This window comes from Vidua macroura, chromosome Z (assembly GCF_024509145.1).
Source record: "Vidua macroura isolate BioBank_ID:100142 chromosome Z, ASM2450914v1, whole genome shotgun sequence".
Lineage (NCBI taxonomy): Eukaryota > Metazoa > Chordata > Aves > Passeriformes > Viduidae > Vidua > Vidua macroura.
The window spans coordinates 7,569,903-7,584,499 of record NC_071611.1 but is presented as its reverse complement, the minus strand read 5'-3'; the positions used below and the strand labels follow the sequence as shown (position 1 = coordinate 7,584,499).

At 44.2% G+C, this 14,597-nt stretch overlaps 1 protein-coding gene across 2 annotated transcripts; it reads left to right on the top strand.

The window, feature by feature from the left end:
- The first annotated feature begins 7,077 nt into the window (after positions 1-7,077).
- Positions 7,078-14,115, top strand: LOC128822007 (phospholipase A2 inhibitor NAI-like). Of its 2 annotated transcripts, XM_054003474.1 has the most exons (6): positions 7,080-7,172; positions 8,687-8,810; positions 9,852-9,968; positions 11,433-11,582; positions 11,725-11,865; positions 13,730-14,115. In XM_054003474.1, exons 1-6 carry the CDS (start codon positions 7,155-7,157, stop codon positions 13,957-13,959), a joined length of 780 nt encoding a protein of 259 aa, XP_053859449.1. In that variant the 5' UTR covers positions 7,080-7,154; the 3' UTR covers positions 13,960-14,115. The 2 variants fall into 2 exon arrangements, with proteins under 2 accessions (XP_053859450.1, XP_053859449.1); XM_054003475.1 differs by lacking the exon at positions 9,852-9,968 and having other exon boundaries at positions 7,078-7,172.
- The last annotated feature ends 482 nt before the right edge of the window (positions 14,116-14,597 follow it).

The window sequence follows — 14,597 nt, the reverse complement described above, 5'->3', positions numbered from 1 at the left end:
ATGCTTATGCAAAAGTTAAAAAATAAAGATGACAAAAACTTTCTTGAAAAATATTACATTAGGGATTTTTCTCTTATAGGCAACTGCCCTAGTCTTTTAATAATCTTATAATCCCTGTTTTAAATATCTGCCTTTCTTCTTTCACATTTGTTTTCATTTTCATTCTATATCCACCTGATTATCATTTCCATACATTTCGTATCACTGGGGTTGGAATTTCCCATGTCTTATCTATATGGCATTAAAAAAAATTCTCATTATACTGCATGATTATGTTGTTATGTAAAATTCTTTTAATCTGTTTCCATAAAACCTAATGTCTCTGGGGCAGGCTCATTAAAATCTTGTGGTTTCCCAGATGATTGCTTGGGGCCTAAAAGACACACAGAACACCAGCCATTTGTCAGTATATCATCCCTATCAGCTATATTTGTAACATGCCAGGCTTGAAGTAACAGGGCAGACTGATTACAGACCACATTTGGGGGGGATTTTGTTTGCATATATGTCACCGGTAAGTTAAGAAACTTTTTATTGGGGATATTCCTGTTGTAAAATTTTAATTTCATATAGCCAGGGTATCTGTAGCCTGATCTCCTGACTTGCTGAAACCAGTGACTTTTTGGTTGGTTTAGCAGAGTGAAGGCCTATCTGTGAAAATGTATTCATTATCATATATTATCCTGGAGAGAGCTCCTTGCCAGAATGTTTTTTATCCCCACAACCATGCTGTTTGTTAGTGAGTGAGAAATCCTGGTCCATGTGCTTTTGGGATCATAATTCCAACTTTCAACTCACCACCACCACACATTCATCACCAAGCCATGCCCTCAGGTGCCACATACACATGTTTTTTGAACGCCTGTGGTATGATGACTCCACCATTTCCCTGGGCAGCCCATTTCAGGGCTTTACAATGCTTTTCAGTGGAAAAACTTTTCCCTGTATCTAATCTAAACCCCTCCTGACATGACTTGAGGCAATTTCTCCTTGTCCTGTCACTGGTTGTTTGGGAGAAGAGATTGACCCCACCTGGCAACACCCTCCTGTCAGGGAGTTGTAGAGAGGGAGAAGGTCCCCCCTGAGCCCCCTTGTCTCCAGACTACTAAACAACCCCAGCTCCCTCAGCTGCTCCTCGTCCAACTTGAGCTCCAGACCCTGCCCTTCTCTGCTCCCTTCTCTGGAAATGCTCTAGCACTTCAGTGTCTTTCTTGTAATGTGAGGCCTAAAACTGATCACAGGTTTTGAGGCACAAGTCATGGAAAATTTGATTATCCCTTGCAAGGCCATTCAGGTGACTTGGCGCTTTCTACCTTCTTCGTTCCAATCTGTGCAATATCAAGGTCATTTTTCTTGTGGCATACACAGCTCTGGACACGGGCCAACAGCATCTGACACTGGTTTCAGAGCTCTGCCATCACTGGTGAAACCAGGTGGGAGGTAGCTGTGTGAGCACCTGTATTCCACACTGGACAGCTCCTTTTGCTCTGGATCTTGGAGGCCAGCATGGCACCCCATACCCAGCCTGCTCCTGGGACCTGAACCCATGTCTCCACATGGTGCTGTGTCACAAGCTCTTCCAGCTGGTGCTGAGCTATGCCAGGCACCTCTGTGCTGAATGCTCTGGAGTTTTGCTTGGATCTCTACCCCTGTAATTCATTGTTTGCTGTTTCTGGATATTTATCTGATGTTTGCTGTAATATTTGAACGAACAATCTCAGAATGGTTTGGGTTGAAGAGACCTTAGAGGTTGCTCAGAGCTTCATCCAGTCTAGTCCTGAATTCTTGCAGGCATGGGCTTCCACAGATTCTCTGGACAACCTGTTCCAGTGCCTCACCACCCTCACAGTAAAGATTTTTTTTTTTTTTTTGTAATATCTTATCTAAACCTACTCTCTTTCAGTTTGAAACATCCACACTACTACAACTTGTCAAAGAGTTGTTTTGTCTGGAGGCCTGCCTTGCCTTGAGCAATGGATGCATTTCCTTGTGAATGTGTGAGAGAATAAAAGAACAATCAGACAAATCCAATGACAGATTTTGCTTTCTGAAAGTGACTGATGATTAAAAAATGCCCAGACCAATGCAGACTTTCAGCAAACATGATCTTCTTAACACTATCTGTCACACTCATTTGGGAATACCTTTATTTTATGATGCTTATCACCCAATGAATAATGTTCGACTGGAAAGGGATGGGAAAGATGAGCATCATTCCGAAAGCTGGGGTCATGTCTCCATGTGCTGCAGGGCATGGGTTTCCAGGTTCTTCCTTATGCAATGTGTTAGGCTTCACACTAAAGGCCTGGAAAGAGGAGATAGAAACTGACGCTGAAAAGCACATAACACCTGGGCTCACTGGGGATGATGTGTGCACACTCAGGAAAAATCCTGCAACAGAAAAGGATGGCATTGATGGAGTAACATCACACTACTGAGAGATGGAATGCCAGAAGTTGTAAGGAGGGTTCAGTCAGTTCCAGATTACTTCAGCTTAAGAAAAAGTGGTAAATGAAGTTGTCTGGATCTTCACACTTCAAAGATCTCCAGTGTAAACAGACAATCTGCATCTGTGTAAAGGTTCAAAGAAATGCCTTTTGCACCATGTGGAGAGTTTGTAGCCACACCATAGCCTTTTATCACAAGCCTAGTGGTAAAAATTTACTTTTTTTTTTTCTTGATTTGGCTGCATCTGTCCATTTCCAAGGCACGTCTTGCTCACCTGTGATTTCTGCTTTTCATGATAAAATTTTTTTCCTGTCGGTGGGACTTGGTTGGTAACTGACTGAAAACAAAGAGAGGGTGGAAAACTGACAGAGTGATATTTTTCAGAAAAAATGCAATCCAGGGCAAAAATTAATGCCTTTGCCAATTCACATTTCCTGTTTCCAAGTATGTAGTCTGTTTTAAGGAGGCTTTCCATGCCAGACCTGTGCAGATGCATTTGCACTGCTCTACTGCAGTGGATAGCAAGAGAGAAGGAGTAGATGAGTGGCTGAATTGATCTTTGTTCTCCAAAATCCCCCAGATCAGCTTAGCACCTACAGTCTTTCAATGCCTTATCACCAGGTTGTCTTTGGCTGGCTCCTTTTTTTCCCCCCACAAAATTAGGCTTTTAAAAGAACTTTATAGGTTCCCATTGTTTTCACTAATTCCTTCACAAATTCCAGTGGGATGTAGAAGGCTGCCACTTGTCCGTTGCCTTCCCAGGACCTGGGACCTTCTTCATCATCTCCAGCTATATGGGAGACTTTTTGTGCAGAAAGCAAGAAAAAACAAAGCCATCTAAACACATTAAATCAAGTTGCCAGGGTCTTGGGGTCAGGCCACTTTTTCAAGGGACAAGAGCAGATCCAGGTTACTTGAAAGCCCACTTAGACATGATTCCTGAAACACTGACTTTCTATTTTGAGATTCCTAACCACTGCCATGAACAATAATGTGTGGATATTAATATTGTATTAAAAGAGTTCATCTTATGTATTCATTGGGTTTTTTGATACCATGCCATGCAGCATTAAATTTGGCTTGATGTACCAGTTAAAACTGGTAAACTGGTCTGCCTCCTGGAACACTCTCAGGCTGCCAGCCTGGAACACTCTCAGTGAATGAGCTCTGCTGCTGGTAAAGTTGCACATTGGAGAAGTTCACCAAAGAGGAGGTTGAAATCTGAATGTCTGACAAGAGGTGTGAATATCTAATAAGGATGTACTTTCTACATCATCCATCAATGGATTAAGCAGGTGCTTTTTTTTTGAATGCTCAAAGACGACATTGCTGATGACTCATGCTGGAACAGGGAGTTCACTGAACACACTAAAGTGCGTGCAAATTTATCTTCCTTCAGGATATTTGAAAAGCAGCTGCATTCCCTGGCAATTATTCCAGCTGAAAAGGTAACTACTGGCCAGGGTGCCAACAATTCATCAGTGTTAGTGGCATAAATGGCATAGTGTCAAAGGTAAAATAAAATATCCTTTGCACTCCTTTAAATGTCTTGATCTCTTGAAAGAGGAAGTTTCATGATTTGATAGTATTCAGCAATTTGATTCTGTGTATTTTCTCAGGAGTGTTGCTGCACAGGTGCAATAACATGTTAACTACCATATTTTTTAGCCACAGAAGAAAGCATTAAAGCAGCAGTTTTATGTTATGACATTCATATTATTTCTAGTCTTCAACTTCTCTTCCCTGGTTCACATATTCTTTGCCAACAGGAGCTCTCACCTTAAAGGACTGACCTGGCTGGCTGGAAAGTGAACCCTGAAGGGTATTTTTAAGAAAGACAGATCCAGTGCTGGCTGGAAGAGAGAAGGAGCCCCTGTCTGGGGAGAAGTGCAAGGAGAGGGCTCAGTGCAGCCTTCTGGGACCTGGCATTGGCACCATGCCATGTAAAATCTGCATGGGAAAGTAACACGTGAAAATTGGCACACTATTACAGGAATGCTGCTCTTCCAGGCACACAGTAATTTCTTTGCTGACAGACTCTTGGTTCTCTGACTCCCATGGAGCCATGGGTGTGACTTTGCTCCCTTGAAGCATCTGGGTGCCTCCAGCCTTCCCTCCCCAGGTCCTGTTTCAAGCATTGACCGCACATCAGCAGTATGTGGGGAGAGGCAATAAAATTCCCTCCTTTCTGGCCTAGAGTTATTTGGTGAAGTTCTGGGGGGAGCACAGCTGAGGGGTACCTTGGGAAGCTCCATATCAGGAGTGGCAATTAGATTTACACTGACCTACCCCTTGGCTGGTTTATTTATTTGTGCAATCACAGCTAAGACAAATGACTGTCAAATTGACCTGGTCTAGTGGAAGGTGAGATGGGCTTGGAACTACATGATCCTTAAGGCCCCTTTCAACCCAAACCATTTTGTGATTCTGTGAAAACTCCCTCAGCCTGTAGTCAGCAAGCACATGGTGAGACTCCTGCTGCTCTCACCCTATTGGGACAGATGCACTAACTCTTGTATGGAGTGGTTAGAGTTGCTGTGTTATGTTTCCTTGCCTGGTTAACCAGACTGGTAGTTTTTGCCAGTCTCTGTTCTGGAGAACTAGGAATCACCTCAGAAAATGGGTGGATTTGAGTCTTCTATAGCTTTTTTTTTTGGCTGGATGACTTCACTGTTGAAATGTCATAATACATTGTGGTTCTGTCTTCTTGCATCATGGTTAAGTGGAGGTAAGGAGACACTTGCTCTACTGCTCCCACAGAACCTGTGCCTGGGCTTTTGGAACACTGCTCTTTTACTGAAGGTATTACTTAGGCATATTCTTTCACTGGAGGTATTAGAGCTGTTTGAGATGTACAAGGTCCTGAAATCACAGACAGCCCCATGTTAGCATAGCCCAAATGTTAGCCCAGTGAGGCTGGGGAATTAGGACTGTCTTCTAAAGAGAAGAAGAAAAGGAGACACACTGTAGTTAAAAATGGCTATAGTGACAGTCCCTCTAGCCTTTTTCAGGATCTATGTCCTGGTAATGTGGGCAAGGGGTGACATCCCTGCTGTGGCTGCCAGTACTCTGGGTGACTCTTTTGATGCAGCTGAGTACCCCAGCCTTGTGTACAGGGCTTCATCCTGCCCATCAATTTGTCTGCTGTTGCAGAAAAGGGCTTTGCTGGCTTTGGGCTGCTGGGAGGGGGTCCCTTGTCACAGTGCTGCAGTGACTGTGAGGGACAAGGGCTGGCAGCCACTGTGTGCTTGCCTGGTTCTAGGGCTCTGCTGGATTCACCCTTCACCCAGGCGCATCCTGTACTTCTGGTTCCTTCTCAAGTGTTTCATCACAGGAAAAGGGTGCTTCTCTTGGCCCCAGCTGATCTTTCCATCAGAGAGTTTATCCTTAGCTCTGACCTTGCTTCTTCTTTTATAAAGCCAACATTGTAATTCTCCCTTAGGAATCCTCCCTTTGAACGCCAGTTAGGACTGTGCAAGGCTTTCCTCCAGTATCTCCTACAGGAACTGTACACCTCAGTTCTTTCTAACCTTTACTTTCTTTGTCACACTTTTGTCACTTTTTTTTTTTTTTTCCAAATCTTTCTGACCTGTGTTCTTCAGCTGTGATGTACATCTGATATATTATTTTCATGCTTTGAAGACATACCTTTATGTTTGAGCTCTTAGAATGAGAGAAAATAGCATTAGGTTGTGCCATGAGAGATTTATATTGGACATTAAGAAAATTTCTTCAAAGAAAGGGTGGCCAAGCACTGGGAGAGGCTGCACAGGGAAGCTGTGTTGTCACCATCCCTGGAGGTCTTTAAAAGATATGTAGATATTTCATTTAGGAACATGGTTTATTGGTAGGCTTGACACTATTGGGTCGATGGCTGGATTCAATGTTCTTAAAGATCTTTTCCAACCTAAACAATTCTCTGATTTTGTGAAACCCACTGGAATTTTCTGCTACAACTCTGCAGGACAAATTCACATATATTTTTTTAGATGCTCTAGCATCTATGTAAGCCATACATCTAGATGGATGTCTTTCTTCTGCTGATCATAGAATGATCTTCCTTTTCATTTTATCCCTTTTCATCTCCCCTTCCTACCAGTGGTATTTTCAGGGTTGGATTTTTAACTTTTCTTTTCTCACAGATTTCTCTGACGTCCCCAGTCTCTGTCTTGCCTCCCTGAAGAGTGTGACTACTGTGTTATCATCCTTCTCTCCTGAAGGATGCAGCATGAAACATGGACATGCTGCAGAAGACAGGCACTTCATGCACACCATGAAATTAAAATATAGAACCAATTTAGGAGGAATCTTGAGAGAGAGCATCTAATCCATCTCTCATTCCTGGAACATGATCCTATCAACTTATATAATCCCCTAACAAATACTGGTCTAATCTGTTTTTCCAAGCCACCCAGGATGGAGGATCCATACCTTCCCAGGCAAAACGTCACTATTGTTACTATTTGAAAATTCCCCCAATACCTAATGTAAACCCCTCATGATAGTTTTTCCTATCCAGCCCTGTTTTTCTGTAGACCTATATGATGTGACTGGGTATCCCCTGAGTACTTTTCTTGCTTTCACTTTCTCTAATAAGTCTTATTTTCCAGGTCTCTTATTGCTGCAGATTGTGCCTTCTCCTTGCTGTGCTTGGTTTTATCTCTAAAACAGCAGATGAAAAGGCTGCAGCTTCACACTCTCCCTCCATGAGAGGTGGGAAACAGGTGAGTTCTATATGATTCAGTGAGACTAGTGTGGTCCTGTTGTTCAGGGAAAGCCCCCAAGCACTTCACTAATCATGTTAAATGAAAGGGCATGAAATTAAAATCACCAGAGACAGTTACATCTTCTCATCTTCCTATCTGTATCTGCAGTCCCATATTTAGTCAAATGGCAGAATCACCCCAGTCTAGGTACCCCTGCCTGCCTGGGGCCATGACTTTATTGTTTGTGTGGTTTAAGACCAATAAGAAATTAATTTTAAACAGGCTGCAGTCAGGACTTTGATTTCATTTTAATATATCTACTTCTGCATGAGACCATTTCTGAGCTGAAAAAGAATTTCAGGGTGAGGATATAATTCTCCCTGGCTTCAATGTGATATCAGCTTCATGGACAAAGGGGGACCAAGGCTCTTATCTAGTGTGATTCCCATTCTTATAGCACTGTGGGCTTAGCTAAGAAGTGGCCCCACTGGACTACTCAATATATTGGGAAATGTCAAAAGACACCTGTCCCTTGAAGAGGTTAATCTCAAATGGGAAGGGGGCATAAGGGCACTTCAATTCTTCCTTTCTGTCAATTCAAAAAGTCCTGGAGGGTCTATGTCCAATATGGTGCAGGACAAGAGGATATCTTCAGAGTAGGGTATGGTTTTAATGAGGCAGCACATCCCGATAAAACCTGCACATGAGGCAGGGAACCTATGTGCCAATGGCAAGTTGGTCTCTGCCGCTTGTCATTAGCTCATCATGAGATGCCAGGGCATGGAAAACTGCTATAACCTTACCTAATCTGTGACCAGGCTGTCTTGCAACCACATCGATGCTTTCTCTATGCTGACTTGGTTTAATTTAAAGCCCAGAAGGATGATAGAAGACTTCCTTATCAACTGCCAAGTGTTTTGTATCAAAACCCAAACCCTGGAGTACTGGCTTTGCTGCTCTGACGTATTCAACCCCGAGAACTCTTGACTAAGCCTGCTCCAAGCTGTGCTTTGGCAGTCACTTTGCAAACTGAAGCTGCACTCTAGCTTGGAGAGGAAGCTCACTGCTTTGGCACTGCTGCTTTCCCGCTGTACTCTGGGCAGGAGAGCTCCTGACTCTATGATGGGAATGACAAAATGGGAAATGAGCCATCAAAAACTCAACCACAGAGGAATTTCCTGGCTGCTCCTTGCTATACTTTGTTTCTTTGAGCCTAACAGTGAGACCACACCAGGGCTTTTCAAATGTTTTCCTCTCCATATGGATGGTGGAGGCTGAATATTGTTCAAAGGGTTTACCAGAGACATACCTGGTATCACCAGGAAAGCCAGTCTTACCCCACAAGATGCACACTCTAAACAGGGGAAAACCAAACAGCATCACTCATGCGAAGAAAAAGGCAAAACCTGTGCTTTAAAAGAAAAAGCAAACACTGGTGTTAGTGCTCAGCAGTATATATATTGTTCAAAAGACTTGTCCAACTTCCCTAAAACACTTGTTTTACTTCCCTAAAACACTCCCTTTCCATCCAGTTTATAAAGCCCTTGTGGTACACAGTGCTTTGTTGGGCAAGACTTGGCAGCTCCCTGGGCTTACGTCCCATCAGCATGAGAGTATCTCTTGGACTCAGCTTCCTCCTGGCTTTCCTGGACCCAGGTGAGTTTTTTACTGGGACCTGTGGGGTTGTGAGACATGAAAGAGGTCTGGGAATTGAGTACTTAATGTGTGAGGCAATTGCTGCCATCTGAGCCATGAACTCCCCTCATTTTGGGGGATTTGCACTGCAGAGGGGTGAGGGTGACCGGTCTTGGAGGATCTTTGGTCCTATGAGCCAAAGTGCAGATGAGGGTGTTGGCATTTACATCATGAGCTCGCAGTCTGATTTTCTGTAGTGCTCACTGGTGATATAGCCAGGATAACCATCAGAGTGACTCAAGTTACCCTGAGGCAGCCAGACCTATGGTAAGCTGAATTGATCTCCAGGCTCATTTATTTTACTCATGTCCAGGGTTGTGTGACATTTTGGACATAATGTCATCTCAGCTGTCCTTCAGCTCTGCTCCAGAAAAGCACAGCTGTCTTGGAGGTATTGGGTCACAGCAGATGCCATGGCTGCTGCAAGGTGCCTTAGTTGGCACCTGGGTTTAGGGAAGTGACACATGCCCTGGACCTGTTAATCTACATGCTGGACTTTTGTGGGTGTGTGTCATGGAAGAGATCCTGTTTGCTCTCTGTTGAAATACATGCTATTCCTTTCTAAGTGCTTCCTGATGAGTATCTGATATTCTGGTCTGCTTAAAGTGTTCCAGCAGGTATTTGGTGAAGTGGTTTCCCCTAATGCCTACAAAGAGATATACAAAGAGATAATGCTTACAGAGAAAGGCTGCAGTTTGTACAGAGTATAGCCAGTACCTGCTGGCAGCTCTTGTTCCCCAGCCACTCAGGTGCCCTTATTCTCTACAAAGAGAGAATTTGGTGTCTGTGAATCCAGGGACACCTGAATGTCTGCCAGAATGAAGGGATTTTGTAGGGCTGCTGTCATCAGCAGCTCTGGAAAAGCCCAACATAGATTGCACAATGAAATAGAAGGGAAGAGAAATGTGAAAAGTGCTGATCAGTGCTGAAATCAAATGTCAGTGAAAGAGGAAGTGAGATCCCTTATGACTGCTGCTCAGGAATGTGTCCTCCTTTCCCCAGGGACCTGCCTCCAGTGTGAGGTATGTCACAGCATGGGAAAAAGCTGCTCTGGCCCCATGAAAACGTGCACTGGTGGTGAAGACACTTGTGGCATTATTCTGCATGAAGTCCTAATAGGTGAGACATCCTCTAAGCCAGTGTGGCTTTCAGAGTGGGGCTGGTTGGAGACTTGTCTCTCTCCCCACTTCTGTCACTGGTGGTATGGTCCATCCTTGGATAACCTGTTAATTTTCCTTCTACTGAGAGATGACCCAGAGATCAGGACAGTCTGGGATAGGAAAAGCTCTTTACTTTTCTATCTCAAGAAGCAGTTTTCTGCTGGGAGGGTTTGGTTCTTAGTTGTGGAGGGAAGGACCAAAACCTCAGAGTGGCAGGAGGCGCTGGTGTTTAATTCTGGTGAAGGTGAGTAGTTGAGTCAGGAAGTTGAGAGACTCAACCATGACTTACACTAAGGTGCTGACACCTAGCACTAGGGATGCATCGGTGATGTGTGGAGAGAGAAGCTTGCCCCTCCTTAAGCAGGGATGGGGACACCATGCAATCATGCAGTGCCACCAGGGATGAGCTATCACCTTATCATTGTAACCATCATCATCATCAATCAGTTTAGGTTGGAAGAAATATTGAAGATCATCTCATTTCAAACCCCCTGCCCTGGGCAGGGAGACCTTCCACTAGACCAGGTTGCTTAGAGTCCCATCCAACCCCATCCAACCTGGCCTTGAACACTGCCAGAGATGGGAGACATCCACAGCTTCCCCAGGCAATTTGTTCCAGTGTCTTACCACCCTCACTGTCAAGAATTTCTTCTTAATATCTAATCTTAATCTATCCACTTTCAGTCTGAAACCATTCCCTCTTGCCCTATTAGTTCATGTCCTTGTCAAAAGCCTCTCTCCAGCTCTCTTGGAGCTCCTTTGGGCACTGGAAGTTGCTATGATGTCACTAGAGGAGCCTGCCCTTCTCCAGGCTGAACAACCCCAACTCTTTCAGATTGTCCTCAGAGGAAATGTTGTCAACCAGTAACCATGTCCCTGTGGCTGATAAATCAAAGCTAGTGCTGAGCCCTGACACAGCTGGACACTCAGTTGTGTTAGAGGCATGGCCTTAGTCATTGCCCAGCCTTAGTGATGTGATACCTTTTAAACTGAAGTCTGGCTCATATCCTAGCAGCTTTGGTGCTGGCAGCTCCAGTGCCTGCCTTCTTCTGCTGCTGCACCCACCCTTCGTCCTTCAAGCACTTCAGCAGACTCAATTTAGCTGTTCTGCTCCCTTTTACACCTTCTGGGCTTGACTGATGGGGTAGACCAGACTTGCCAGAGTCAGGATGCTTGTGGCTGTGATGGACTGTGCACTCTGCAGAATTTACACAAGCTGAGCAAGCCTGTGCTATGGGTCAGAGGCATGTGCCACACCATAATCTCTGCAGTGTCCTGGCTCACTGGTGATGCTTCTCGGGGGGCTCAGGGATCCCCCTTAGGCCCTGGGACAGCTGCCTAGAAGTTGGTACATGATCTAACTGGAGGGGAAGGGAGTTACTTTGTGTTGATCGACTTGGCACTGCCTTCTGCTTCATAACAGGGGGGATGGCCATCTCTTCATCCATCAAGTCCTGCCTGCCATCCCACGTCTGCCACCTTGGTCCTGTCACCGTGAATTATGGGAAGGTGAAAGCAAAGAGCCATTTGGTTTGCTGCACGGGCGATGACTGTCGGACCACCTCCGTGTCATGTAAACTATTTATTTTCCTTACAGCCCATCCCCTCTCTCTCTGATCCATCCCATGGTGAGGCCTTCCAGGCTAAGCCATCAACTGTGTAATTCCTCTCATTCCCATATTGAAACCAGCTACAGCCCATGTCTTTAATTCCAGTGCCACCAGATAATGATGTGCCCAATGGATACCAGTGTCCTGCCTGCTACAGCGTGGACTCCTTTCAGTGCGGTAATGAAGTTGTAAACTGCACTGGATCTGAAGACCAATGTGTTGACCTTGCTGGGTTAATGAATGCTGGTAACTGCCTAATATTTGGGGTTGTTTTTCATCTTCTTGGTAAAATGGGAGAAACTAGTCTAAGATAAAGCAGTACTGAGATAAAAATGGGCAAAAGGTGTGAAATAAAAAAAGAGGAAGATACAAGGAACTTAAAGCTGAAAACTAAAACCTTCAAGCTGATCAAAGGGCAGACATTGTTTTCCTTTCCTTCTTCCCAGTCATGCATGGATAATTGCTGGAATTCTTCATAACATGGCATAACTGAGATCAAGAGTGGAACTGGTTTCTGGGGGCAGTCTGGTACACGAGTGTGTAACAAACTTGACCAAACCCCTGAACCTGCTGGCCCTAGCTAGGATGTATGAGTGTGAGTCTGGATTTAAGCCAATTGCCAGCTCAGTGGAGGTTCAGATGGAGCTTTGCATAAACATTGCTTTCCCATTGGGTAATAGCAGTCACTTGGGACAAGACACTGTGGCAGTGGTGCTTCTGCATGAGGAAAGCCGGGGACAGGTCACCTGCCTTGAAGTCCAGCCTTTGAACAGCTCCATCAGAAATCTTTTCCCTACCTCAGGTCCTGTAATTAGAGAGAGGAAAGTAATTTTTCAGCAATTTTTCTGGTCACTCTCCTTTCCACCCCTGCTGCAGGTAAAAGACTTCCACCTGTCATGGCACACCTGTGCTCCAGCAGGCAGGAAAAAACCCATGGAAATAAAAGGCAGCAACACTAGCTGTAGTAGCAGACTGAAAAACAATTACCTTGCATATGGTTATGGATGAAGTTTCTTTGAGTTGATAATATTGCTAGGTGATGTTGTGATGCCTGAAGGTCCTTCCTATAGAATTTATTAATGTGCTGTCCAAACCCTGAATTAGATCATGTTTCACAGAGACAACATGAAGGAAAATAAGAATTTTCATAGTCACAGCAATGAAAATAGAGTGGCAAAATTAATTCAGTGTATGACTGAAATACAAAATCCTCCCAGCTTGTCTTAACTTGATTGATCAGCCACTGTGAATGGAGAAGGCCCATGCAGTGTGATAAACTGTGCAGAGAAAGCAGCAGTGTAGGGGAGCACAGGAAGGTGAGGAACTAATGAAGTGCCTTTACATGTTATTTGTATTTGAGATAAAATTGTCCAACAAAGTATTCCAGACCTCCATAACCTGCACAGCATCAGCAAAAGCAAGCAACAGGAGCAAGAATATCAGAATGGGGAGTTAGGCCCTAAGCACCTGCTCAAGTCTCCTCTTGTAAATGCTCCAGTGGTGGCAAAGGACAAGTTCAGGCTTAAGTGGGCCTGTCAGTAGGTTTCTCTCTTGATTTGACTAAAATCCTATAAAGCCTTCAAGAATGAATTCCTCTTAATAAATGGCTCAGGCTGTATTGTCATTGAGACTTCTCGACTCCACGTCAAATCTGACTGAGAGAAAGTTATCCAGTTTGAATGTCATGAGAGGGTCAGAGAGAGAAGGAGACAATGAATACCTGGCGTACTGTTACACAGCCCTGGTTTCTTTAGGAAGCCAAAGTTTGGACAGAAGAATCTTTAAATGGGAGAAAGATAACTACTTAGGAGATTTTCACTTTTTAACTTTAAATGCTTAGAATTTTTAAAAGTCATCTTTATTTAGCAGAAAGAAAGAAGACAAACCTTAAATCACTCATATTTCAAGTCAACCAAGACGACCTTGCTGTTTCCTCAGCTTTGTTCAGGGGATGGGAACAGACAGTGCTGATGGGTTTGGAACCAACTGGATGTAATGAATGGGCAGTTCTTAGCTTGGAAATGGGGACTGCACTGGCCAGGGCAGGATTAATGTTGGGGATTGGATCCCCTGATACATGGCATGTATTTCTTGTATTTCCCCTGCACAGGTGGACTGTCTCTGAAAGCTGCCATGAAGGGTTGCACCACCATTTCTGAATGCAGTATGGTAGGAGATGGAAAAAACAGCCTGGGGATCATGGACATAAAGTTGAAACGGTTCCAATGCAGACCAGCTTCTGCTATGTACAGTGTGGTGTACAGTTCTGGGGTTGCCGCTCCACACAAGACTTTCCTTCCTGTCCTATCAGGATTCATCCTGGAGAAGGTACTTTTCTGACTCTCACTAGTGCTGGGTTGAGAAAAACCCACAGCAAATCCCAGCAGTGGTTTGCAACTTAGTCCTTTTTGCTGTAGCTTCTTCTGCATGGGGATTTTATTTTCAGATTAGCTCTTCTTTTATATTTTAACAGAATAAAGACAACACTTACACTTCTTTTGTTTCCTCATTGATTTAATCTCATTTAAACCTTCATCAGTTCAATTTCAACTTCAATCAGTTGTTGGTTTTGTGTTGCATTCCCTCAGTGATTTGGCCATACTGAGACCATATGAGACTGTGTGAAGTCTTCAAACCCTTCACAAGGAAGTGGGTGCTCTCAAGCCAGCCCTAGAGCCTACATCCACTATCTCAGTAAAAGTGGCAACTTACAAAGCCACTTTTCCAGGCTCTGAAAAGGACTGGAGATGAGTCCCTGAGAGGTTCAAGCAGAAATGTCACTTTCCCCTTTTTCCAGCCCTTGTATCCTGTTTGTCCAAGTAGGAGGAGTCCCTCAGCTCAAAGGGCTACTTCTGGCCCTGGGTCACAAATACTATTTGCTTCAGAGTAACAGTAAACAAACTGCACCTGGCAAGAAGTTGCCTTACCAGACGCTCTCCAGTTTAGTCTTAAGTTTCATGATTATCTGGAATAAATGC

Bases quoted from the DNA above. Each gene is read 5' to 3' on its own strand.
- LOC128822007 (XM_054003474.1), top strand. The intron at 8,811-9,851 runs GTGAGTTTTTTA...TCCTTTCCCCAG, and splicing joins CCTGGCTTTCCTGGACCCAG to GGACCTGCCTCCAGTGTGAG. The intron at 9,969-11,432 runs GTGAGACATCCT...GCTTCATAACAG, and splicing joins TCTGCATGAAGTCCTAATAG to GGGGGATGGCCATCTCTTCA.